General features: G+C 60.1%; 1 protein-coding gene across 5 annotated transcripts in view; it reads left to right on the top strand.

Annotated features, from left to right (window-relative positions):
* Positions 1–22,246, top strand: part of BICRA (BRD4 interacting chromatin remodeling complex associated protein) — a 60,102-nt gene that overhangs the window by 20,131 nt on the left and 17,725 nt on the right. For all 5 annotated transcript variants that reach the window (XM_051837346.3, XM_051837348.3, XM_051837345.3 and 2 more), the window contains exons 2-5: positions 17,089–17,189; positions 18,479–18,524; positions 18,618–18,660; positions 20,317–20,382. In XM_051837346.3, the coding sequence (XP_051693306.3) occupies positions 18,484–18,524; positions 18,618–18,660; positions 20,317–20,382 (150 nt within the window). In that variant the 5' untranslated portion in view covers positions 17,089–17,189; positions 18,479–18,483. The remainder of the gene's footprint in view (positions 1–17,088; positions 17,190–18,478; positions 18,525–18,617; positions 18,661–20,316; positions 20,383–22,246) is intronic.

Genomic DNA, 22,246 nt, shown 5'->3' with positions numbered 1-22,246 from the left:
TAGGACCTGCTCCTGATTGGAGGAGAGCAGCGTACTCGGCGTGTGGGTAGCAGAGTTGGGATTGGTGGAAAAGGACTATAAAGGAGGAGAGAGACAACATGCACGAGGAACATCTAAGGGGAACATCTATCTGAAGGAACACCTGTGCAGCCCCCGAGAGAGCTGGCCGGCGGTGTGCTGCTCCCCCACGGAAGTGGGGAAAGTGGCTAGGGGGAACCGCCCTTCCACGGAGGTGGAAGGGTCGGTAGCCAACCCGGGAAGAACCAGCAGCAAACCCAGGGAGGGCCGAGCAGACAAAAGAACAGCCAGGGTCCTGTGTGGTTCCTCCACGAAGACAGGGAGCGACAGCCCCATTAACATTCTAATTTTAAATTTTCATTCCAATTGAAAGACAGAGACTGGGAGAGGTCTTCCATTCCTGGTTCACTCCCCACTGGCCCACAACTGCGGGAGCTGGGCCAGGCCAAGTAGTCGCCTGGAGTTCAAGTCTGGGTCTCCCTTGTGGGCCAGGGATCCAAGCACTTGAGCCACCCGCTGCTGCCTCCTCGGGCGGAAGTGGAGGAGCCAGGACTGGAACCAGGTGCCCGGATGGACCTGGGGTGCACGTTCGCTTTCAGTCTCTGAGTGCACGCTGGCACCGTTCTGCCCTCTGCTGGTGGCTCTTAGTAACGGGCTTGGTGCTCCTCTTTGCTGCACCCGTAGGTTAGCTCCAGTCTGTTACACACGAGGCTACGGGTGGGAGTTTGCACCGATGTGAGCGGAGCTGTCGGTGCAAGAGGTGCAAGAGCTTGGGCTGAGGGCGCGGTGCGTATGTGAAAGGCATTAATGTAAATTCCCCAGAGTGCATGGGATAAGAGGGCATGGCAGAACCAGCCCCCTCTGCTTATCAAAATTTGTCACCCTTGCTCCCCTGATTCTTGAAGCGAGTTCAGATCTCCTGCGGTTTCATCTCCACACACTGAGTGGGGATCTAAGAAATACAGCATCTTCTCGCCCGGCCACAGGAAGCTGTCAAACCCGGTGACGGTGACGGTGACGGTGACAGCTAAGGTCAGCTCTGGGGCACAGTGGGTTAAGCCCTGTCTGGGACACAGCTTCCCATATCTGAGCTCCGGTTCAAATCCTGGCTCCTCCACTTTCAACCCAGCTCCCTGCTAATGGGCCTGGGAGGCAGCAGATGGCCCAAGTGCTTGGGCCCCTGCACCCACGTGGGAGACCCTGGTGGAGTTTTAGGCTCCTGTCTTTGGCCTGGCCCAGCCCTAGGCTACTGTGGGCATTTGGGGAGTGAACCAGCAGATGGAAGACCTCTCTCTCTCTCTCTCTCATTCTCTTTCAAATAAAATCTTATAAAAAGCAAAGTAACAATTGTTTTGTATAGCAAGGGATGCTTTTTTTTTTTTTTCATTTTTAAAATAAGAAACAATTCACATACGGGAAAATTCACCCCCCACCCCATGACAAAGAACTCAGGCGGCTGACGTGTGCAGCCCGCGGTTCCGGCATCTGTGTAGTGCCCAGGGAGGTGGGCAGCCGCCACGGTTATCACCCCATGCCCGTCAGCAGTCTCTCCCCACTTCCGCCCACCTCCCCCACTCCCGGCGCCCAGCGGCCTTGTCTGCTGCCTGCCTTGGGGATCTGCCTGCCCTGGACGTTCCCCAGGGACGGGCTAATGTGGTGTGCGGTGTCCGTCTCAGAGCCAGGTGACTGCTCCAGGGCCATCCGTGCGGGAACAGGTGTCAATGCTGTTTGACAGTGATTGATTGATTGATTGATTTAAAAGTCAGAGTTATATAGAGAGAGAGAGTCTTCCATCCGCTGGTTCACTCCCCAATTGGCTGTAATTGGAGATGAGCTGATCCAGAGCCAGGAGCCAGGAGCCTCTTCCAGGTCTCCCATGCAGGTACAGGGGCCCAAGGACTCGAGCCGTCTTCTGCTTTCCCAGGCCACAGCAGAGAGCTGGATCCAAAGTGGGACAGCCAGGACTCGAACCGGTGCCCATATGGGATGCCGGCACTGCAGGCGGCGGCTTTACCCACTACACTGGCCCTGTTTCTCTGTCTTACTGTTCCCGTGTAGTAGGTGTGCAGGGCCCGGGTTCTCTGTCTTACCGTTACCACTTAGTGGGGTGGATGTGCTCGGCTGTGGTCTATTTGCATTTCAGAATTGCTCCGGCTGTTGGCGGCTTCTGTGTAGTTCCCTCTGGACGTTGGGATCTGTTTTCTGCCTCTGTGCGGGTCTTTGGAATCTTGGTGGGGTTGCAGTGACCGTGTAGATGGCTTTTGGGAGCAGAGACATTTTAGACAATTTTAGTAATGGCCCAGGAACACGGGCCATCCTTTGACGCATTTGTGTGTTAGGATTTCATCAGCATGGTGCAGGTTTCGGTGTCTAGATCTCTGGCATCCTTGCAAAGTATTTTATTCTTTTTATAAACATTTTACTTATTTGGAAGGCAGAGTAATGGAGGCAGAATCGAGATCTTCATCCATTCGTTCGCTCCCCAAATTCCCTCAACAGCCAAGGCTGGGCCAGACCAAAGCCAGGAGCCAGGAGCTCCGTCTTGGTCTCCCATGTGGGTGGCAGCTGACCAAGTACCTGGGCCATCATCCACGCCTTCCCAGGTGCATTAGCAGAAAGCGGGGTTGGAAGTGGAGTAGCCAGGATTTGAACCCACGCTTTGGTATGCTGGCATCACATGCGGCGGCTTAACCCACTGTACCACTAGGCTGGCCCCATGTCTTATTCTTTGTGCCACTGTTGTAAATGGGATCTTTTGCTTCTTAATTCCCTGTTTTGGCTGGTCCGTGGTGAGAGTGTAGACACAGAAGCGTGCTGATGCCGCGTCCTGCAGTGTTGCTCAGTTTCAGCGTCTTTTCGGGGTTTGATGTGCGCGGCGTTGTGTGGCTCCTGTCACCCAGCCTGATGCTGGGAGCGGTACCCCGTTGGGCAGCAGACAGTGCGTCCAGGGGCCTCTGGGTTGTCTGCAGCGCGTGTGCTGCCGCTGTGAGCGTCCGTGGCCGAGCCGTGGCGGCGTACATGTGTGCCTGGGCAGACACGGTGGGGGTGGGTGGCCCAGGAGAGTGGGACTCCACTGGAAGCCACCTCAGGGCCTCAGAGGGCTGGGGATGCGGACCATCGGCAGCAGCAGGGAGCTAGCCTCTCGCGACCCCACATCCGTCCCAGCTCCGGCCGCCGTCACACCTTCTCGGGGGCTGGTCTTTAAGTTCCTCCCACGACTCATGGTGCTGGGGTCTTAGTGGCTCAGGGGCCACCCTCGGATCTCCTTTTGCCTGTGTTCCCATGGCCCCTTGTGGCCGTCTAGCCGAGCTGAGTGTCTTGTAGCCGACGTATGCGTGTGGCCACCTCTGCCTGCCACCAAAGGCTCTGCTTGTCTCTTCCTGTCAACCCTGCAAGGATTTAGGTGCACCTGGCCCATTTTCCAGATGAGACAAACTGAGCCTGGCAGACAGAAAACCATCAGCTCCAGGTGCTTTGGCAGAACCGAAAGCCAGAGCCACTGACCTGGACCTGCTGGGAAAGTGGGGTGTGCACTGACCGGGGGTTCTCCCCATCAGACTCGTGAACTCTTTCAAAGCAGGGCTGATGTCATGGGTATTTAAATGCCCAGAGCCCACCAGGACAGGGGGGCAGGTGCTGGGCACGGTGGTCAGTTGCCTCTGAGGACATCCGCATCCTGTATCAGTGCCAGGCTCGAGTCCCGCCTGCCCCGCCCCAGCTCCCTGCTAAGGCACACCCTGCAAGGCAGCAGGTGCCTGGGCTCCCAGCTTTGGCCTGCCCCAGTCTTGGCTGTTTTGGGGTGTAAGCGTGGCGTGTGCGTTCAGCTGGATCTCCATGGCCAGCACTGTGGTTTGGTCTCAGAGACCTAGGAACGGAGGCCCAGCGAGGGGAGAGAGCTGGTTGACCAGTCATTCTGAAATTTCTAGAACAGTGGCAAAAACGTACAAGAGCCTTTTATCTGCACTCACCATCTTGTACCGTGTTTGCCACGTGCCGGCCGGGCCGTCTCCATTGTTTCTGCAGGCGGCAGAGGAAAAGGTTTTCTGCCTACGCGTCTCAGTTTTCTCTTCTGGAAAATGGAGCAGCCCCCCCCCCCCCCCGACCTCTGTGCACACACATATGCATGCTCACACAATGCCGGGTGGGCCCCTCCCGCATCGCTGGAGAGTAGGAAGTGTATGAAGTTCCTTTAACAAGTTTCTGGAAAGGAATTAAAGGAGAAGTCTATTTTGCTGCAAAACCATGGTTTTTTTCAATCCACGCCTATGCAGAGGTTTCAGAAAGTTCATCCGAATGAACTGCCCTGGCAGGTGGGTTACGTGCTGCTGGCACCCCGGTACCCGAGCCCCGGCTGCTCCGCTTCCAATCCAGCTCCCTGCTCTGCTGGGCTCGTCCTGGGAGGCAGCAGGTGATAGCCCAAGTGCTTGGGCCCCTGCACCCTTATGGGAGCCCTGGGTGTGGCCCCGGGCTTCAGCCTGGCCCAGCCCCGGCTATTGTGGGCTCCTGGTCCTGGCGTGTGTGCAGGGTCACACACACGGTGCTTCTGGCTGCCCCGCGTGGGCTGTCCATGGCATGGGTGGGTGCAGAGGCTGCACGTCTCTGTTCTGTTGGGGGCCATGGTCGCTCTGGGACTGTCCACGGTGCCCGTGGTGTGTGCATTCCAGGCCATCTGATTTGAAAAAGAAAAGTTAAAACAAAAACACAGCCTTTTAGTATAAAAGAAGCAGTCACATGAGATTCTTAGAAAGAGCCCATGGGGACAGGACAGGGCGGGGAGGGAGCCATGGTCCCCAAGGCCCCCAGGGCCATCCTCACCCCTGGGGCAGAGCAGCCACAGCCCAGCTCTCCCTGGCTCCCGGTGGATTTGCACTTCCCTCGCCCTGGCACGTGTTGGCAGCCCTGGAGGTGGAGCTCCCAAGGTGGCGCTAGAGGGGGCAGGACGCACCGCCTGCCTGGGGAGGGTTTGTGCCTTGGGGCTGGGTTGTGCCTGCTGGGTGGACAGCTGCATCCCCCACGCTCCCTGGAGAGGACTTGGACACCTGGCTCTGCTCCTAGGCAGGGCTGGGTCATCCCTGGATCCCTCGCCAGTAGAGACCTGCTGGGCTCAGCGTAGGGACCCTGAGGGTCCCTGGACTCAGCCCAGCATCCCCGTGGCTTAAACATCACACCTGCAGGCGTTTCTCCTGAGTGTGGTGTTTTTTTTTTTTTTTTTTTAAATATATATTTTCAGAGAGAGAGAGTCTCCATCCACTGGTCCACTCTGCAGATGCCCACAACAGCTTGGGCTGGGGGCCAGGCTGAAGCCAGGAGTCAGAAACTCCCCTGGGGTCTCCCACATGGGCAGCGGGGCCCCCACTCCTCCAGCCATCAGCTGCTGCCCCCCAGGGTCTGCATCAGCAGGGAGCAGGGTCAGAAACAGAGTGGGCGGACTCCCAGGCACTCCGGGGTGACGTGACGCAGCAGCATCCCAAGCCCGCCCCTCCAGCAGCTGCTGAGTGCCAAGGGCATGACCTCCACCCCTGCTCATCGCTAATCCTCCGTGGCCCAGGGGAGGTGATACTGGGACCGAGGCCCCAAAGGGCAAAGTCACTTGTCACGGAGGTGCGGGATTTGAACCCAGCCAGCCGGTCGACGTGCCAGCGTCAGACTTCCTGGCAGTGTCTACATGGCATGCCTGTCTGTTTAGCCAGAGCCGCCGCCAGCCCACGTGGTGCTTTTGTGGAATTAGAAACAGATGCCCTCGCTCCAACCTTACACTCCATCTGCCAGACAGCCGTGGTCATCTGCACACACAGAAGCACAGTGGCCCAGCCTGGAAATGCCACCCCGCCCCCGCCTGGGCTGTGCAGTGTGCAGCCTGCGCAGCTGTACCTGGCGGCTCCCCGAAGTTGAACAAATATTTCCCAAGCATCTACTTTAGAGGCAGACGATGAACTTGAGATAAGCCAGTAAAATATTTACTGGGTCGGATGTGGGTCAGTGTTTTTTTTTTTTTTATGATTTATTTGAAAGGCAGAGTTACAGAGACAGACAGACACACACACACACACACACAGATCTTCAATTCGCTGGTTCACTCCCCAGATGGCTGCAATAGCCAAAGCCAGGAGCCAGGAGCTTCTTCCAGGTCTCCAATGCAGCTGCAGGGACCCAAGGACTTGGGCCATCTTCTTTCTTTCTTTCTTTTTTTTTTTTTTTTTTTTTTTTTTTGACAGGCAGAGTGGACAGTGAGAGAGAGAGAGACAGAGAGAAAGGTCTTCCTTTGCTGTTGGTTCACCCTCCAATGGCCAGCGTGGCCGGCGCACTGCGCTGATCCGAAGCCAGGAGCCAGGTGCTTCTCCTGGTCTCCCATGGGGTGCAGGGCCCAAGCACCTGGGCCATCCTTCACTGCACTCCCTGGCCACAACAGAGAGCTGGCCTGGAAGAGGGGCAACTGGGACAGAATCTGGTGCCCCAACCAGGACTAGAACCCGGTGTGCCGGTGCCGCAAGGTGGAGGATTAGCCTAGTGAGCCGCGACACCGGCCCTGGGCCATCTTCTACTGCTTTCCCAGGCCACAGCAGAGAGCTGGATCGGAAGTGGAGCAGCGGGACTTGAACTGGCACTCATGGGATGCCGGCACTGCAGGGGTGGCTTTGCCCGCTATGCCACAGTGCCAGCCCCATGGGTCAGTGTTTTGAGACAAAGGTACTGCAGGGTAAGGAGGTTAAGGTGCAGGGAGCTGGGCTGCATTTTTGAAAAAATTTTATTTACAAGGCAGAAAGAGAGAGAGCTCCCATTTGCTGGTTCACTCCTCAAATGACCGCAGTGACCCTGGGCTGGAAGTTGAAGCCAGGAGCGCAGAACTGGATTCAAATTCAAGTCTTCCATGTTGGGATGCGCTGTGGTGTTAAGCTTCCTCCTGCAGTGCTGGCATCCCATATGGGCACTGGTTCTAATCCCAGCTGCTCCACTTCTGATCCAGCTCTCTGCTGTGGCCTGGGAAAGCAGTAGAAGATGGCCCAAGTGCTTGGGTCCCTGTACCCACGTGCAAGACTTGGAGGACGCCTTTGGCTCCTGGCTTTCAGATCGGCCCAGCTCTGGCTGTTGTGGCCATCTGGGGAGTGAACCAGTGGATGGAAGACCTCTCTCTCTCTCTCTCTCTAACTCTACCTCTCAAATAAATAAATAAATCTTTAAAAAATAAAAGTATCCCACGTGGGTGGAGGAACCCAATGGGTTACCAGGGCTGTCACCACCAGGGCTGTCCTTTTAAAGCGGGTGATCAGAGGTGGCCTCAGCAAGGTGACACGGGAGCCGAGACCTGCAGGAAGAGCAGTCTTGGCCGAGGGAATGGCCAGCACAGAGGCCCCGAGGCGGCCAGTGTGGCTGCACCCCGGGAGGCGGATGGGAACTCTTCCCCTGAGCGAGCCGGGAGCGGATCTGGGTTCTCGCCGGGGACCCCCCGGGGAACTGCACTGGGACAGGCAGGGGCAGGCCAGCGCGGAGGCTGTGAAGACGTCCGGGCCCCGTGTGCACCTGGGAAGGTGCTGCCAAGAGCCCAGGGGGCGAGGGAGAAGGCTGCAGGGGGCCCAGGGAGCTTGTTGCGGGGGGAGGGCTGCTCACAATGGAGGCGAGGTGATGGTGCCCCTAGGAGGCTGAGGGGATGTTTGCCAGGGCGTCCCAGCCGCACCCACAGCCCTCCCAGGATGGAGCCCAGCTTGTGCTGGGGGGGGGGCCTCAGTTTTCCATCTGTAAAATGGGCTCAATGCACTGGGTGTGGCCAGGTTGTTGACTCCTCCCCTTTTCCTGTCTCCCTCCTTTTCTAAAGGCATACGGGTAGATTGAGGGGGCAGAAAACTTCCATCTGTTGGTTCTCTCCCCTAGAGCTGCAACGGCCAGACTGAAGCCAGGAGCCAGAAACCCCATCAGGGTCTCCCATGTGGGTGCAGGGCCCAAGCACTTGGGTCATCCTCCGCTGCTTTCCCAGGTGCATTAGCAGGGAGTGGGATCGGAAGTGGAGCAGCCAGGACTCAAACTTGTGCCCGCAGGGGATGTGGGTCCTGCAGCACCGGGTCCCCATCTTCCCATCTCTCTGCCTCCCTCTGCACACTGGGCCTCTTTGGGCCCGCAGTGGCCTCCCTGGCTGGGAGCCTTCCCCTTGACCACTCCCCTACCTTCGCTGACACCTCTGCTGGGTGACCCGTAGGGCAGGCCTGGGTCAGGCGCCTCCCACGCCTTCCTCAGCTGCCCAGAGTGCAGAAAGTGGGAGCTGGCGGATTGCAGTTGCAGGCGGGTCAGCTTGGCCCTCATGGTCCAGGCTCGGCCCAGGCTCGCACACGCTGCTCGGGCAGGAGGCGGAAGCGGCTGCTGGTCAGATCCCCGGGCAGAGAGACACTTGGAGTAGATGGGGGTGAGGTCACCCGCCTGGGGGAGGCAGAGGCGGAGCCCTACCTCTCGCCCGCCCGGTGCCAGGTCCCTCCCAGGGCTCAAAGTCAGGCTGAGCCCGGGAGCAGAGCGGGAGTGGAGCCAGGTGTGGCGTGGAGGCGCAGGGCCTGCCTGCCCTATTGGAAAATGAAATCCGAATCGTTCCGAAATCTGCGACTTTTCTTGACAAATGTCAGAGCTTCGTGCATTTTAGATTTGCAGGTTTGGGGTGCCCAAGCGGTGAAACCCAGGCAGCTGTTCTAAAATCTGGGGCAAAATAGCTGGAATTTGGAGCACTGGTGGCAAGCGTTTGGGATAAGGGATGCTTGGCCTGTGCTCCTCTCGTCCCCTCCACCGGCCTGAGCAGCGGGACCCTCGGCACCTGGAGGGGGATGGAGGCAGACTGCTGGCTGCCAGAGCAGGGTGCGGGACTGTGGCTGCGGCTAAGGCACCGCTTAGAAGCCTCCATCCACCACCGGGTTCAAGGTCAGCCCAGCTCCCGATTGCAGCTTCCTGCTTCTGCAACTGGGAGGCAGCAGGCGATGGCACAGGGACTTGCATTCCTGCTCCCATGTGGAAAACCCTCGATGCAGCTCCTGGCTCCTGGCTTCAGCCTGGCCCTGCCCCGGCTGTTGTGGGCATTTGGGGAGTGGACCAGCGGATGGAAGATCTCTATCCCCTCCCTTTCCCTCCCCTCCCAAGAAATAAAATACGTTTAGAAATTAAGAAAAGGAGAGAGAGCGTAGCATCGGGGCTGTGGCGGGAGCTGGAGCAGTGCTGCCTCCGACTGTGTCTCATGCCCCCAGCTCGCCTGGGACCTGACATGGTGGGGCGGGGCGGGGCTTGAGTCTAGGCATCTCCACGTGAGGCCTGAGGCGGCCGCCACCCACTCTCACCTCTCCGGACACTCAGGTTTTGTGCAATGCGTCAGGCAGCGTGAGTGTAATCAGAGGTAATTAGAAAGGCGTGGCTCGGGAGGGTGGGGGCGGGGGACTGCCCTGGCTGGCCGTCCTCTTCACTCTCCACCCCATGGCGCAGTGGCTGCTGCTGGCTTCAGAGACACCCTTAGGTTTTAAGCCTGTTTTTCTTTTGTTAAAGATTGCTTTATGTATTTGCTTTCATCTGCTGGTTCACTCCCTAGATGGCCACAAGGAGCCAGGAGTTTGCTCCAGGTCTCCCCCCCCCCCCGTTGGGTGCAGGGCCCCCAGCACTCCTGCTGCTTTCCCAGGTACATAGCAGGGAGCGGGATCGGAAGTGAAGCAGCTTGGATGTGAACCGGCACCCATATGGGGATGCCAGCGTCTCAAGCAGCGGCCTAACCCACTAGGACACATGCCGGCCCCAAATTTATGCCATTTAAACTTGCTTTTCACAGTGGCCAAAAAACCAAAAATTATTTTTGAAAGACACATGGGAGGGGACACCGTCCCCCTCATGGCTCCCATCTGCCAGGTCCCCTCATAGGCAGCCAGGGTCGGGTGCCCGGCGGATCTGTGCCCACGGCTTCTGGAACGCCCTTGGGAAGCAGATGGTAAGGTTCCGCCTTGCCTGTGGAACAATAGCCCTGGAGACCGCCCCCTCCCCCCACCCCATCGGGATACAGGGAACATCCCGGTTCTCTGCTCCTTCTGCCGCCTTTCTTAACTTGCAAGCCACATGCTGGGAATGCCGCCCAGCCCACGTGTGCCCATCCGTGGCCAAGCAACCCTGGCCGGCTCCCGGCTCCCGGCGCCCAGCGCACGGCAGCAGGTGTACCGGTGTCCGCGCCTCTGCTGCTCTGCGTCCCTCCATGGCCTCATGGTCCCTTGGCTTTCTCCAGGGGCCGCCCGTGGGAGCCTCGACCTCGCGGTCCTGCTGCAGTGGGCGTGTCTGATCTCCCTCGTCCTTGCTCATGCGTGCCTGCCCTCTGCCATCCTGACCCCAGCTGCGCTGATCGGCTCGCCGTGGGCCCCCTCTGGGCGACCACACACCTCGTCCTGCTTGCGGCCCTGCCCCCGCCCGTGCACTGCTGGGGGCCCCGGGCTGAAGCCTCCTGGGTGGGTGGCACCTGTGAGTCCCACGCGCCCCTGAGTGGAGCCACGGGGAGGGGAGGCTGTGCCGCTGGCCTGGGGGTGTCCCCTGGGGCCTCGTTTGCAAATGTCTTCTCACTAAAATAGATCTGTAACCCCCAAATCTGTACTCAGAGAACTTTAAGTTTTATTTTATTTATTTGAAAGGCATAGTGACACAGAGACAAAGAAAAGAGAGAGAATCTCCCATCCGCTGGTTCACTCTTGCATTGGCCAAAGCCAGGAGCCTGGAACCCCATCCAGGTCTCCCACGTGGGTGCAGGGAGCCAAGCACTTGGGCCATTTTTGCTGCTTTCTCAGGCGCATTAGCAGAGAGCTGATTTGAAAGTGGAGCAGCCGGGACTCGAACCGGCGCCTATGTGGGATGCTGGGTCTTTCCCAAGGCATGTTAGCGTCACCTGGAAGGTGTCCCAGGGCGTGGCAGCTGCCTGGGCGGGTTCCAGCGCGCAGGGGGAGGGGGCTTTTGCGAATAAGGCTGCAGGTGCCCCTCCTCTCAAGTGGGGTGGTGGTCGTTGTGTGGCCTTCAGTTGACCTGGGCTGCAGGTTCTCTTCTGGGGCAAGATGTGCAGCAGGCAGGAATGTGCGGCAGCTGACGATTGCCAGGCCGCTGGGTCTCTACCTCCCTGACGCCCTTGACCTTCAGGAGCCTGAAACGGTGCTGTGGTGCCGGTCATTGCCATCCTGCTCACTGTAGTCTTTCATGCACACAGTCTCCCTGAGGAAGGCTCTGCCCTTTCGCCTCTTCCCGTGTCCACGCTTAGCTGCAGGCAGCCCCAGCCCGGGGTTTCTGGCTAGCAGGCAGAGCCCTGCACGGGTTGTGATTCCTCCTCGCGGCAGGTGCAAAGCAGCAGGAGGCCGGACCCCAGCTCTGAGGCAGGACGGGGCCCTGTGCTGGGGGCTCGAAGCTTCTAGAACTGCGGTTCTGCGAGCGTGGCCTGGATGCTCAGCCAGAGCCTGTGACGAGCGTAGAGGCTCTCCAGGTGGCCCTGGCAGGCTCCAGCCCGAGAACCAGGCGGCACGGGCATGGGGTGACTTGGGGGCCGATGTCTGTCCCCTGCCCCCAGCTGCCGTCTGCCTCCTGATCTAAGGGCCTCTCTGTTGTGTGCAGAGGAACTGGAGGTGGAGCCTGGGGTCTCCTGGGGCCACTAGAGACAAAGGTGGTGTCGGTTTTCACTGCTCCCTGTCCCCAGAGACTGGGGGTGGAGGAGGAATCAACCTCTCCCCCTCCCCCATTTTTCTTTGCCTACCTTGAAACAGACACAGCTCGCCCCGCGTCCCCTTTGTACAGTGAACAACCTGTGCGACTGTGCACAGTCGCCTGTGCACACACATGCATGTCTGTACACAGGGTTCACAGGCTTCTGTCCCACAGGCCCACACGCTACGTCATTTTCCCATAACAACCGACCATGATGTTCTTGACGATCTGGATCCAGAGGTCCAAAACCAAGAGGCCAGAGGGGCCGCCAGGACAGTCAGAGCTACCGTGTCTCTGCAGTGCCCAGGGGAGAGCCCTGGCCTGCCCCGTCCAGCCCCGATGGCACCAGCTGTCATTGCTTACGGCCGTGTGGTGCTGGTCTGTGCCCCCAGCTTCATGCGGCCTCTCTCTCTCTCTCTCACTCACTCTCTCTTAAATTAAAAAAAGAGGGGAGGCATACACAGACAGAGATCTCACATCCTCCATTTCAGTCCCCAAACACCTGCACCAGCCGGGGCCGGGCCAGGCTGAGGCCAGGAGCCAGGAGCTCCTTGTGGGTCTCCCAGGTTCTCCAGCCGTCACCTGCCGGCTCCCAGGTTGTGCCCTCACAGGGAGCCGGCGCGGAAGCAGAGCTGGGACTTGAACCAGCGGACGCCGGCCTGCCACATCCCATCAGCACACACCCCACCCCACCCCCGCCCGCCTGCCCCTGACTTCTCCTTACTTATCTGTTGCAAGAACACTTGTCAGTGGATTTAGGGCCTGCCCACATCGTCCTGAGATCATTCAGTTAATCGCACCTGCAAAGACTTTTCATCCAAATAAAGATGGCTCCAGACTCCGAGCCTTGGATGTGTATTTTTGGGACCACTCCCCCCCCATCTCATTGCAGAATGCACCGTGAAGCTGGGTGGGAGTGGGGGCGGGGCAGCATGGGTCCTGTGCTCCCGGGGAAGGGGCAGGCAGCCTCTGTGGGAGATGGACACATGTCGGGGAACAGTCCCCAGCAGGGGCCTGGGGGAGGAGGTGGCAGGAGGTGCAACCCTGCTGGGTGGGTTGAGGGAAGATGGCCAGGCTGGCACCTGTGTGTTGGTCCCAAGGGCCTGGGTTCAGGTCCCCCGCCGGCAAGCACCCAGCCCTTGCCGTGAGAGGGGGATGGGGGCGGTGGCAGCACCTGCGGCACCTCACAGGCCAAGCCCCCCAGACACCAGGCAGGGTGGAGCTCAGGGTCACGGCAGGACAGGCTGGTGGCCAGTGAGGGAGACCAGCGGCGCCGAGGCCGCGGGGCGGACTTTGTGGGGTCATTCGCGTGGACGGTGGCCTCCACTGGGTGGGGTCCGTGGCCGTGGAGGGGCCTTCGTGAGTCAGCTCTGGGCCCAGGACTGCCTGACAGACAGCCCCGCCGCTCAGAGGCCCTTGTGGTCAGCTGTGACCCTGGCCGCTGGAAGGACCCGCGGTGTAGGCCCGGGGACTCAGGGCCGGTGGCCACTGAGACGATGCCTGGCCGGGGCCAAAGGCTGGTTGTCGCGCACGCTGAGCGCCCGCCACAGGATGACCTGAGGCGACTCTGGCCTCCAAGGTGGACATCTGGTGGGCAGGCCGAGGGCGGAGCTCCAGGGCCTGCAACGACCCAGCCTCAGAGGAGATCGCCTGTGCGCCACGCGGTTTGAAGCCGCCCCAAACTCCTGGGTTGCAGGGAAGTGGCGCGGTCACGCCGGGGGGGGGGGGTTAATGCGAGGCTGAGGGGCCAGAGTAGGGGGGTCTGGAGAAACAGCGTACGCATGCGCCCACAGGGGACCCCCCCCACACACACACCAACACTGGGCGGGGCCGGGGAGTCGGCGGGGCGGGGCAGGACCGGGCTCTGCTTCCGGGGCGGGGCTGGCTCGTTGGGCTGGTGCAGCTGCCGGGTTGAGGCCTCTCGTCCTCCCGCAGGCTAGCCCGGGCTGCCTCGTGTGGTTAGAGGCGAGCCGGCTCAGCAGTGCCCGCCTGCGCTGTCACCGCATTCCAAGGCGAGTCCCAGAGCCGGCGCAGGGGTGGGGCCTGTCCCGTGTGGGCGGAGCTTCAGAGAGTGGCACGGGGGAGGTGGAGACTGGCCTCCTGCGCGTCCTCCGCGGCGAGGGGCCGGTGGGGGTGCGGCTTGGTGTCCCCCGGCCAGCACCTTCTCCCGTAGTGCAGGGCCTCGGCCCTGGTGGGCTGCGGGGGTCTTTGCAGTGGGCTGCAGAGATGTCTAGAAGTGCAAGCTGTTGTGTCAGGTTTTGTTTGGCTGCAGGTAGTGAGAAAGCGCTCAGACGGAAGTCAGGAGGCAGGCAGCCCTGACACAGTCGTTTGCCCCGCCCTCTGCAGGTGGGCTCACCAACCTCTTGATTGCTGCCTCCTGGTTACAAAATAGTTGCCACAGCTCCGACCGTATTCAAAATCAGAGGCAGGGAGAATGCTTTTTTCTTAGAAAAGCTCTGTCTTAATATTCTGGAAGAAAAAAAAATTTCCCAAGTCTCCTAGTCCAATGGCTACAAAGCTGTGTCGGCCACAACTCACAGTGGGAGCATTTGAACCGGTCCAGGCATGCATCACTGGACTGACTCCACACGTTACGTTTGCCTCACCCTGTGCATGCACTTCAGGATCCCTGTCCTGTTCCATGCCATCGAAACCTTTAAAGAAATCCCCGCGGCTCACTAGGCTAATCCTCCACCTGCGGCGCTGGCACCCTTGGTTCTAGTCCCGGTTGGGGCACCAGTTCTGTATCGGTTGCTCCTCTTCCAGTCCAGCTCTCTGCAATGGCCCGGGAGTGCAGTGGAGGATGGCCCAAGTCCTTGGGCCCTGCACCCCCATGGGAGACCAGGAGAAGCACCTGGCTCCTGGCTTTGGATCGGCACAGCACACCGGCCATAGCGGCCATTGGCGGGGGGTGAACCAACGGAAGGAAGACCTTTCTCTCTGTCTCTCTCTCTTTCTCTCTCTCTCTCACTGTCTAACTCTGCCTGTCAAAAAGAAAAAAAAAGTAGAAATCCCTGTGCCCAGCTTGCTCAAGGTGTGACCCAGCCTTTGAGAAAGCCCGACGCAGAGCTGTTTGCGCCGGGAGCGTCAGCCTCGGGGAGTGAGGCGGGAGCCCCAGCCGGGCGAGGCTGTAGATCGGGGCCTTTACGCGAGGACCACTGGGAAGTGAGGATGCCCCTGACTCCGGAGCTCAACCAGGACTCAGCTCTGGCTGTCGGCTCCCAGTGACAGCGGTGACGGCACTGCAGGCCGGGGACGGGCGTCCCCGCGGTGTCCTGGGAAGGCACCGTGTCCTTGTCGCCGCGCCACTGTTCTCCAGGGCTGGCCGTGGTTTCTGGGCCCCACCATCCCTGCTTTTCATCGCGTGGTGGGGAGGAGTTGAGGTCCCACAACCATGGGGTCAGGGTTGGAACTCTGGCTCTGCAGTGGGATCAGACCAGTGCCCTGAGCGCCTTAGAGTCTTTGTTTGCTGTTGAACTTGAGTCAGCCTTGTCCCCGCCCCCCTGGGCTGGGAGTCACTCTGGGCTGTGGGCAGCGTGGGCTCCGGGCTGGGGCAGCTTCCTGGCTCCCAGGCAGAGCTTGTGACTCCTGGAGGGCATCCTGGGTCCCCTCCTGTTTTCCCCCAGTCCCATAGGATCTGCCCTGGGGCTGGGGTTGCGGGCAGATGGCCCCGTGGTTGTTCCCCAACCCCAGCCCCTGTGTGGGGTGGGGAGGTCGTCCAAGGCCAGCCCAGGCCGGGTGTGTGTCTGCTCTTTCCGGCTTCCTCAGCTGCGCCCCCTGCTGGACACAGGACAGGTGCTTCATCAATGCCCTTTCACTCCCCCTGACCCCGCCCTTGCTGCCCCCGGAATGAAAGAAGGGGTTTTCACAGCTGCCTGTTGACCTGCCATATGCTCTGTCTCCTGGTGGGGTGCCACCCAGGACACAGACCTCGGCAGATGCATGAGTGAGGTGAATTTTCTTTCTGGCCGGCGCCGCGGCTCACTAGGCTAATCCTCCGCCTTGCGGCGCCGGCACACCGGGTTCTAGTCCCGGTCAGGGCTAGACTGGTGGGAGATGCAGACGCCAACCTGGGTGCCTGGGTGCCTGAACCTTGCTGCAAACTTTCGCGATCGCCAAGGAGATGGAGCAGTGTAACCCAGCCCCAGGTCCCGTCACCCACCTTGCTGCCAGCAGCCCTGGCTGGTGCTGCTTCCTCTCTACGTTTAAGTTTCATTTAAAAATAAATTACAGTCCATGTTCCTGGGCCGTCCAGTTTCAATCAGTTATGTAACCCTCACGCATCCCAGAGCCCAGTCTCTGTCTCCCCAGAGCATCTCCACACTGCAACTGGAGTAAAAGCCTGGGAACAAAAACTCTGACCTGGAGCTCTGGCCCCTCCCCCTTTGAAATTCCTGGAGGACCTCATTTGGAAATGCCCCTTGCAGGAAACATCCCCCAGCCTGTCCCTAATTCTGCTGGTGTGAAGTTCCTGGGGCCCAGGCCACACCCAAAGCTAGAGCCAGGGCACAGGGCCCGCCACAGGCTCCTCCGTGCACCTGCACTCCACGGGCAGGGATCCTGGTCCTGTGTCTTGTGACAGCCAGATGCTGTCCAGGTCCTTCTGGGGTCTGGGACCCGGGAGCGAGAGGGGACACTGCTGGGTGTCCCCAGAATGCGTTACCCCATCTCACTTTTTCAAACCTGAGACATCCCAGGCGTTTGGGAGATGACAAAGCCATGCACACCGTCAGCAGCCAGCCCTGTGGTGCTTGCTAAACGTTTTTGCCATATTTGCTTCCAGGCTTGTCTGTGGGCGAGTAGCTAAGGGCAGGGACTTGGCTGTGAGCCTGCCTTGGGTCAGATCCCGGCCTGGCCACTCTCCAGTTGAGGGACTTGGGACAGTCTTCCCCTTCTTATCCTCTGGGTACTCTAAGACCCCTGGCGGATGGTTGCAAGCCCTGTGCATATACTGTGTTTTCTCTATACATAACATATGCACCTGTGCCAAAGCTTAACTTGCAAACCAGGCACCTCAAGCAATTAACAAGAGAAACGAATGGTAAAGTTGTAACAGTGCCATGTCATAAAGTAAATGAAGCCTGGGTCCACACAAGCCTGGTGACACTGCTACAATGTATACAGCCCAGACCTCCAGGACAGCTCCAGCTGACCAGTTGTTTATTTCTGGAGTGTTTTCATTTACTGTTTGTAGATGCAGGTTAACCACAGGTGTGTACACGTGTGTGTGCGCATGTGATGGCACGTAGCCTTGTGTCGTGCCCTTGCAACCATCTATCCTATCCTCTGTAGACCTTGCCTTTCAGCCTCCCTCCAGTGATCCCCCCCATCCCTGGCTGTCTGCCCCCCATTACTCCCCGACTTACTCATGGCCTCTCTCTCCTTCTCTGCCCGCAGCTGGCCCCCAAAAGGACGCTCTCCAAGTCCCCTGCGGGGGGCCCCGCGTAGACCTGGAGCGGACACCCCCTCCTTCCCTTCATGATTCGTTTGTAGCACAGGTAACCTGGGAGGAGCCGGCTGCCTTCTGCCCCAGCTGGCCCTGGGAGGGAGGGGCAGGGAGGGTGATGCTTCCGCAGGGCCCGGCCCCTCCTGCCCCTCCTTCCCTGGCCAGGCCTGGCCCGCATCCTCCCTGCTGTTCCTTTTCTCCAAATCTTTGCAGATTGTGTCCTTTTCCACCACTGGCTGGGGGGGGGGGGCGGGGTCTAAAGGTGACCCCCCCCACCCCTACCCCCCCCCGCCAAGGAGCACAGGCGGGTGGCGTGGGGTCTGGGGCTGGAGAGAACAGGGCCTCAGATGCAGCCAGGATGGGGTGTATACAGGGAAGGGGAGCGAGATTGGTGTAGGGAACCCGGGGTCCCTGGTTTCCATCGGGTCCCCCACCTGCTGAGCATGGGGGCAGGGGCTGGGGTAAGTGGGGTGGGGTGTTAGGCGGGTGTTGGGGGGGCGGGGAACCAGCCAAGGGTACATGTGAGATCTGGTGTGTGTTGGGGGGGGATCCTCAGCTGTCAGGCCTCGTTCTCCTTGTGCCCCGCCTTCAGTGTCAGGTCAAGCTTGGCCCAGGGAGTGCCGGGCAGCGGCAGCATGGTGTTGGCAGCTTGGGTGTTGGGAAAAGGGGAGAGGTGGGGGGTGGGAGCCAGGCTGGATGGACGCTGTTTGTTTGAGGCTCCAGTGGGCTGGGTGTGGGTGGATTCCTGGTTTGAGGGACAGGCTGGTGCTGCCCCGTCCCTGCCCTGTGGAAGGGGACCAAGCTCAGCAAGTGGTGGCCATCCTCACCCTCACCGTGCCCACCAATGACGCAGCCTCTCCCGAGTCCTCTCCCTTCCTCGGCCCGGGGCTCCTTGCCCCTGCCCTCCTCTGAGAACCTGCCGCCCAGCCCTCCATCTGTGGGACAGACCCTTGCACCTCAAGATTCTGGGCCTGACCCTGTGTTCAGGGAGACAGAACAGCGTGGAAGCGGAAAGCCAGGCTTGGGGCCTGTACTGCCAGGGTTTAAGGCCCGGCTCTGCCGCCTGCCTGCTGGGAGCCCTACAGCCGAGTGGGCACACAGCACTTAGCTCAGGGCCCACACACAGCCAGGGCTCCTTATCACTTTCGTCATCGTCATCGTCATCATCGGATGATGATGGGGTTTGGGGGGGGGCTGTCTCCGGCAAGCGTCTCTGTCTGGGAGGGTACCTGGGCAGTGCTCCCTCACCCCCACATGGCCCCATGGGTGCTCCCCTGATTCTGGCAAGCCCCAGGGTCTAACCTTGTCTCCCTCGCCCTCTTCCTGCCCCACCCCATCCAGTGGCGATGGATGATGAGGACGGGAGATGCTTACTGGACGTGATTTGGTGAGTAGTGGGCTCCCCTCCCCCACCCTACTCCTGCTCTCTCCTGCCTCCCGGCTGCCCCCCCTCAGTGGCTTCCCCCCTTCTCTCTTCCAGTGACCCTCAGGCCCTCAACGACTTCTTGCATGGATCCGAGAAGGCAAGTACTAGGTGGGGGGAGAGGCGTTCTCTGGGGTGGGGGGCAGGGGTGGGGCAGGGACACGGCCCCTCGATTCAGTAGACACCGTCCCCATGCCGTGCCGTCTGTGAGCCAGACGCTGGAGTTGGGGCGGTGAGCCGCAGGCATGCCCTCGGTTAACAAGCCGACCACTCAGGAAGATGATGGCAAAAGGCGCCGTGCAGAGCGTGATAAAGATGAATGTTGCTCGCGTAGCCAAGGTTGTCAAGGCAGTAGGGCACAGGGTCTCCAGCTAGTGAGATGGGAACAGGCCGCCCTAGGGGGTGATGTTGCAGGTGAGGTGTGCAGGATACCTGGCGGGGAGTGGGAACAGGCACGGAGGTGAGAGCAGGAAGCAGAGAAGGTAGGTTCGTGGAACAGAAGCGAGGCCCCCAGGACCTAACTGAAGAGGAAACTAGTAGGAGGTGAGACTGGAGCCAGACCTCTCCAGGTCGTGAAGGTGTGGGAGACCCCGATGCAGGGGGGCTTTGTTCTGAACAGCAGCTCTGATGGGCAGTTCAGCAGTGGAATGGGACAGAGCTGTGGGGCCCCGAGCAACTTCCAAGAGTTCGCAGGCTGGGGGCAGCTGCTTAGCTGGGTGGGCCCGGCTCAGGGACTCACGTGAGGTCACAGGCGAGGCTATGGCTGGGCCGGAGTCCTCTGAGTGCCTGCTTGCAGGGCCCCACTGTACCTCCCAGGTCCGTACCAAGAGTGTCCTCAGCACGGCAGCTGGCTTCCTCCAGACAGAGCAAGGAGGGAGCCATGCATGTCTTGTGACCAGCTCCCTGACGCTGCCACCTCTGTGGAACCGTAGTCAGCAGCAGCCAATCGCTGAGTCAGGGCCCCGCCGGGAGCAGGATGGGACGAGGTGGCCGGCGGCTGCTTGGGATGGGACGAGGTGGCCAGGAGGCTGCTTGGGAGTTGGAATCAGTGAGAGTTGCTTGTGTACTCGGTATGGAAGGGGAGAGAACGCATCCACACGGCCGCTGGGCTCTGGCTTTGTGAGTGGCTGGGTTGTTTGCGGGAAGATTCCAGAAGGCCAGGTGGGGCTGTGGATGGACAGCTGGGCCCTGCGAGAGAAGCGAGGGTGGCCCCAGCCACACACAGATGTTCAGTGGGCACTCACGCGGGGTCCGGCCCGGTTCTGGGGGCTGAGGATGACCCTGGGAATCAGAGCAGATCCCTGCCCCCTCCCCCCCAGGTGCCCAACTGTGGGCAGGAAGGACGCTGTTGAGAGGAGGGGGCACGGCGACAGCTCCCAAGGCAAGCAGTGTGGGCACTGAGGGTGACAGGCACGGGGTGCTGCTCGGGCAGAAGCAGAGGCAGGGTTCCCAGGCTCAAGGCAGGCGGGTCAGGTGCGGGTCAGGTGCAGGTCAGGTGCGGGTCAGGTGCGGGTCAGGTACACACCTTGCAGTCAGGTGCACTCCCTGGAGGTCAGGCCAGAGGCTTCCCTTTCGAGCACCTTGGGTTTCGAGCCTGCAACCCCTTTCCCGGGGGCCTCTTCCAGGGAGGGTTTCTCACCCCTCCCCACCTTACCCCTCGTCTTTTTGCCCTGAGTAACACTAAATTGGTTTCTGTTCTAGAGCGCGGGCCTGCCCCGCTGACCTTTGACCTTGGGTGGGGCGGGTCTTGTTGCAGCTTGATAGTGATGACCTCCTGGACAATCCCGGGGAGGCCCAAAGTGCCTTCTATGAAGGCCCGGGGGTAAGTGGCCGCGGCTGGTGGTGGCAGCCAGGGGAAGGGGAGGGGGACGAGGGCCTGGGAGGTGGGGTTGGGGGGTGAGAGGAAGGCTCCGGCCTGTCCCCAGGAGGTCCCTGCTGGGAGGAGGGCCACGTGGAGTAGAGGCGGGACAGTGGCTGCCAGGCCACGCGGGCTGCACAGGCGAGAGCAGAGGTGAGGACTCTGGGCCAAGGTGGGCGAGGCCGGCCCCAGTCAGTCCCAGAGCAGCAGCCGAGGGCCCACAGGGCAGTGTGGGAGTCGTGGCAGGTGCCCGCTCTGGGGCTCCCAGGGACCGAGGCCTCCTACTCCCCCACCCCACCGGCTGTGGCCTTGATGGTGGCTGTGATGTTAACTTTCCAGTGGCACAATGTTTAAATCCAGAAACACAGCAGCAAGGGGGCCGCGTCTGTAAGCCAGCGACAGTGACACTTCCGCAGGGCTGCCGCTGGCCATCCTCCATCGTCGCTCTCACTCCTTCCTGGCTGTGAGGCCCCCATGGGTTCTGAGTGCGGCCACGCCTGGGGGCAGTGCATTGCAGAACCGGTCCTAGGCGCTCTGCTCGCACTGGGAGCCCCGAGGGCACAGCGCCCTGCCTGGCCTGCAGTCGGCTGGGAGTCGCTCCCCTGTCCCCCTGCCCTGTCCCGCTCGCCTCTCCCTCTGCTGCTGTGCCACATAGTCTCCGCCCGCCTCCTTGGGTGGCGATGATGACAGTGGGGTAGCAGAGGACGCTTCGTATGCACCTGCTCGGGGCTGGGCACCACAGCCTGCCATGTGGGTTGATTTGGAATCTTTTTTGTTTTATTACATCAAACTGGTTTTACATTTTTAATTTATTTTCATTCTTTTTATCTGAAAGATAGAGAGAGAAGCAGAGAGAAAGAGAAATCTTTCATTGGCTGGTTCACTCCCCAAATGTTCACAACAGTCAGAGCTGGGCCAGGCTGAAGCCAGGAGCCCAGAACGTGGGACGTGGCTGGCAGGGACCCAAGTACTTGGGCTGTCACCTGCTGCCTCCCAGGGTGCACATTAGCAGGGAGCTGGGTTGGACGCAGAGTAACCAGGCGCTCCCATATGGGATTTGGGTGTCCCAAGTGGCAACTTAAGCCACCATGTAAAACGCCCACCCAGAACTTGAGATTCACGTCCCACAAGCAGACACCACTGCGGAGCTTTGCATGATATACATTCTTTTTATTTTTTAAAGATTTATTTATTTATTTATTTGAGAGGCAGAGAGAGAGGTCTTCCATCCACTGGTTCAGTCTCTCAAATGGCTGCATCAGCCAGGGCCGGGCCCTGCCAAAGGCAGGAACACAGAACTCCATCCGGGTCTCCCACGCGGGTCTGACGCCTTCCCAGGCCACTAGCAGGGAACTGGGTCAGAAGCAGAGCAGCCGGGATTGGAGCTGGCACTGGGATGTGCATCCCAGGCGGTGGCTTAACCTGTCCCCGAGCACCAGCCCCGCTGCCCGAGTTCATACACGCGTGCGATGTCACACACAGTGCACGCTGGAAACGTCATAGCTCCTCGGACCGCTGTGGGGCCAGGCGTGCATCAGAGCTGGAATCACTGAGATTCTGGACAGGGGCTGCGGTGCGTGTGCGTGTGCCACGGTCAGACGTAGGAAGAGGCACGTGACTCGGGCACGCCGTGAGGCCGGTGGGTTCCAGGGTTCTTCTGGGATTTGGAATCCCAGATGCGTGGTGCGGGCTGGTACAGCTTAGCAAAAAAACCTGATTTTTTTTTTTTTTAAACCTTTGAGAGGTGCCATAGGGAAACGCAGGCCAGGGCAAGCGGCAGCCAGGCCGGAATGTTCCGGAAACAGCCGCTCTGCCGCCCGGGCATCCC

The sequence above is a fragment of the Oryctolagus cuniculus genome, chromosome 18 (genome assembly GCF_051225735.1).
Source record: "Oryctolagus cuniculus isolate XC-2025 breed Fujian yellow rabbit chromosome 18, ASM5122573v1, whole genome shotgun sequence".
In the NCBI taxonomy this organism is placed as follows: domain Eukaryota; kingdom Metazoa; phylum Chordata; class Mammalia; order Lagomorpha; family Leporidae; genus Oryctolagus; species Oryctolagus cuniculus.
The sequence above is the reverse complement of the archived record's forward strand: the minus strand, read 5'-3'. Positions and strand labels throughout refer to the sequence as shown.